Source organism: Typha angustifolia, chromosome 3, assembly GCF_048772165.1.
Source record: "Typha angustifolia cultivar Huaian chromosome 3, ASM4877216v1, whole genome shotgun sequence".
In the NCBI taxonomy this organism is placed as follows: Eukaryota; Viridiplantae; Streptophyta; class Magnoliopsida; order Poales; family Typhaceae; genus Typha; species Typha angustifolia.
This window is the reverse complement of record NC_133241.1, coordinates 4,939,076-4,942,331: the sequence shown is the minus strand read 5'-3', so window position 1 is coordinate 4,942,331 and position 3,256 is coordinate 4,939,076. Positions and strand designations below refer to the sequence as shown.

The 3,256-nt window shown below is 47.8% G+C and overlaps 1 protein-coding gene across 1 annotated transcript; it reads left to right on the top strand.

The window, feature by feature from the left end:
* Window positions 1–396: 396 nt before the first annotated feature.
* Window positions 397–2,202, top strand: LOC140780121 (elongation factor Tu, chloroplastic-like). Its single transcript, XM_073125474.1, has one exon. The coding sequence runs from the start codon at window positions 485–487 to the stop codon at window positions 1,919–1,921; it is 1,437 nt and encodes a 478-aa protein (XP_072981575.1). The 5' UTR covers window positions 397–484; the 3' UTR covers window positions 1,922–2,202.
* Window positions 2,203–3,256: the final 1,054 nt, after the last annotated feature.

Here is a 3,256-nt window from a genome sequence, read left to right as displayed (position 1 = left end):
AGGCTTGGTTTTGAAATTGTGTAGAAGGAAATTAGAAAAATCCTCGGTAAAAAAAAAAAAAAAAAAAATCAGTGTTATCTTTTAATTTTGTTTACATTCCTATTATAGAATCTTAACTATTAGATTCCTTTACAAGTCAAAGGGAGAAGATCTCAACTTTGATTTAAATCATACTAAACCACAAATTTAGAATATAATTTTGTAAATATATTAACCATAAGAATATCTTTTGGAGAGATGAAACTAGAAATGGTAAAATCAGAAAACTCTCATCCTAGCCGGCTAACCCTCTCCCCAAACCCCTTATGCCACGCCCCCCCCTTAATGTGAGGCCATCCTTATCCCCCCTTCCTCTTCCTCTTCCAATTTAGGATAAGACTCTCCCCCCTCTACTCTCCTCATCCACTCTCCCCCACTTCCTCCCTTTCCCTTTCCCTTTCCCTTCCCCTTCCCCATCTCCTCTCCAACTCCCCCATCCAAAAGAATGGCTTCCGTCACTGCTTCCGCCGCCTCCAAATCCCTCCTTCCCTCCTACCCCTCCTCATCTCGCCAGAACCCTAACCACCGCTCCTTCCTTCTCTCCTCCTCCTTCTCCATCTCGCCCTCTCTCCGGACCACCATCACCACTGCCTCATCCTCCTCTCTCCCCTCACCTCTCCGTCGCCGCAGTGACCGCCACCTCGTCGTCCGCGCTGCCCGCGGCAAGTTCGAGCGCAAGAAGCCCCACGTCAACATCGGCACAATCGGCCACGTGGACCACGGCAAGACGACGCTGACGGCGGCTCTGACGATGGCCCTCGCCTCCCTCGGCAACAGCGCCCCTAAGAAGTACGACGAGATCGATGCCGCTCCCGAGGAGCGGGCCCGCGGCATCACCATCAACACTGCTACCGTCGAGTACGAGACCGAGTCCCGCCACTACGCCCATGTCGACTGCCCCGGCCACGCCGACTACGTCAAGAACATGATCACTGGCGCCGCCCAGATGGACGGCGCCATCCTCGTCGTCTCCGGCGCCGACGGCCCGATGCCTCAGACCAAGGAGCACATCCTCCTCGCCAAGCAGGTCGGCGTCCCCAACATGGTCGTCTTCCTCAACAAGCAGGACCAGGTCGACGACGAGGAGCTCCTACAGCTCGTTGAGCTCGAGGTCCGCGAGCTCCTCTCCTCCTATGAGTTCCCCGGAGACGACGTCCCCATCATCTCTGGCTCCGCCCTCCTCGCCCTCGAGGCCCTAATGGCTAACCCCACCCTCAAGCGCGGCGACGACCCTTGGGTCGACAAAATCTACTCCCTCATGGACTCCGTCGATAGCTACATTCCCATCCCCCAGCGCCAGACTGACCTCCCCTTCCTCCTCGCCGTCGAGGACGTCTTCTCCATCACCGGACGTGGCACCGTCGCCACGGGAAGAGTCGAGCGTGGCACCATCAAGGTCGGCGACACAGTCGACCTTGTCGGGCTGCGTGAGACGCGTAACACCACCGTCACTGGCGTTGAGATGTTCCAGAAGATCCTCGACGACGCCATGGCCGGAGACAACGTTGGGCTCCTCCTGCGTGGGATTCAGAAGGCCGACATTCAGCGAGGGATGGTCCTCGCCAAGCCGGGGACCATCACACCGCACACCAAGTTCTCCGCCATCGTCTACGTGCTTAAGAAGGAGGAGGGCGGAAGGCACTCGCCTTTCTTCGCCGGGTACCGACCCCAGTTCTATATGCGGACCACTGATGTCACTGGGAAGGTGACTGCGATTATGAACGACAAGGATGAGGAGTCGAAGATGGTCATGCCTGGAGACCGAGTGAAGATGGTCGTTGAGCTCATCATGCCGGTTGCCTGCGAGCAGGGGATGCGGTTCGCCATCAGGGAGGGCGGGAAGACTGTTGGTGCTGGCGTCATCCAGTCCATCATTGAATGAGTGATTTCCTATGCCCATTACTTTGTAATTTTTCTTCTTTTCCATTTGCAGGGAGTCAATTAGTGGGTTGGAAATCTTAGATCAAAGATACTTCAGGTTAAATCCTTATTTGAAACCATGGAGTCAAGACCCTTGTAATACATCTTCCAGTTTTGGTTCTTTTCTTGTATTCTGTGCTTTTCTCTTGGTAGTTATCTATCCATGTGCTAAGTTGGTCCTGTTGGAATGGAACTTTGTAATTGCAGTTCTATTTGTTTATCTAATAACTGATCCTTTAGAAATGGCATTGTTAGAAAATTGCATTGTTAGACTAGTGATTATCATGTGTTATTACGAATTCATACATGTCATTACAGAACATTCTGCCAGCAAAATATCAAGTTCAAAACTTGCCAAATTTCTGTTTTCAATTGTCTTGCACGCCTCTATCATCAGTTTGTTATTTAGAACTACAGGCATGTTTTTTTCTTCTAGATAAATTTTTAACAATCATGATTGATGAAGGTGTAGGTGCAATTACATGTTCTACTCCATACTCATTTAGGGGCATGCTAATGTATTCTAGCTAGATTTCTACACTTTTTTGTTCATTCACAATGGCTTTCTCGTTGTTCATGCCTTCATGGTCATCAGAATTCTACACTAGTCTTGTTTAGTCTAGTCTGATGTTTATGTCTCTATTGCTATCATTTGAAACTTGAGATACCTTTTGTTGTCAATCCATTTGACCTTTTGAGATGAGTTCAATTGCATGTGTTGCTGTGTGCATCACTTTGGAATAACTGATCATCACATCAATCAAAGACAAACTTACTGGCTAACTGCCCAGGAGCATCTGTTTCAACAACCGTTCTTCCCCATGATTTTAGTTTATTATTCTAACTATCAACTTTTCTAAGATTCATTCTGAATTTTGTCGCTATTTTTGTGTGGGGGGATTTCTGAGGAGGAAAAAGAGGGTGAAGTTGGGGGTGTGGAAAGGAGAGGGAATGAATGGTGTTGGTTAGGGGTGGTGTGTTTAAATATAGACCTTTTCTTTTCTTCCATTATTATGTCCTATTCTTTTCCACTGTGGTCCTGCACTCCTTATCCAGCATTTCTTGTTCATATTAGTTTACTCTGTTGTTGGTTTTTATATCAAGGTGTTCTTTACTCTAAATCCATTTGGTTTTTGATTGACATATCTCCTGTTCTATATGTTACCACGGGTTCAGAGCTCAAGAATAGTCCTTCAAGGTATCAAGGCCAATTCGTAGTTTATGCTTTATAGACTCATCCTTCATGTAGTTATTCTCTTGTTCAAGTATCATGTATTTTAAGGATTCTTCTATTATT

Coding starts and splice junctions, on each gene's coding strand:
- LOC140780121 (XM_073125474.1), top strand. CDS start 485: ATGGCTTCCGTCACTGCTTCCGCCGCCTCCAAATCCCTCCTTCCCTCC.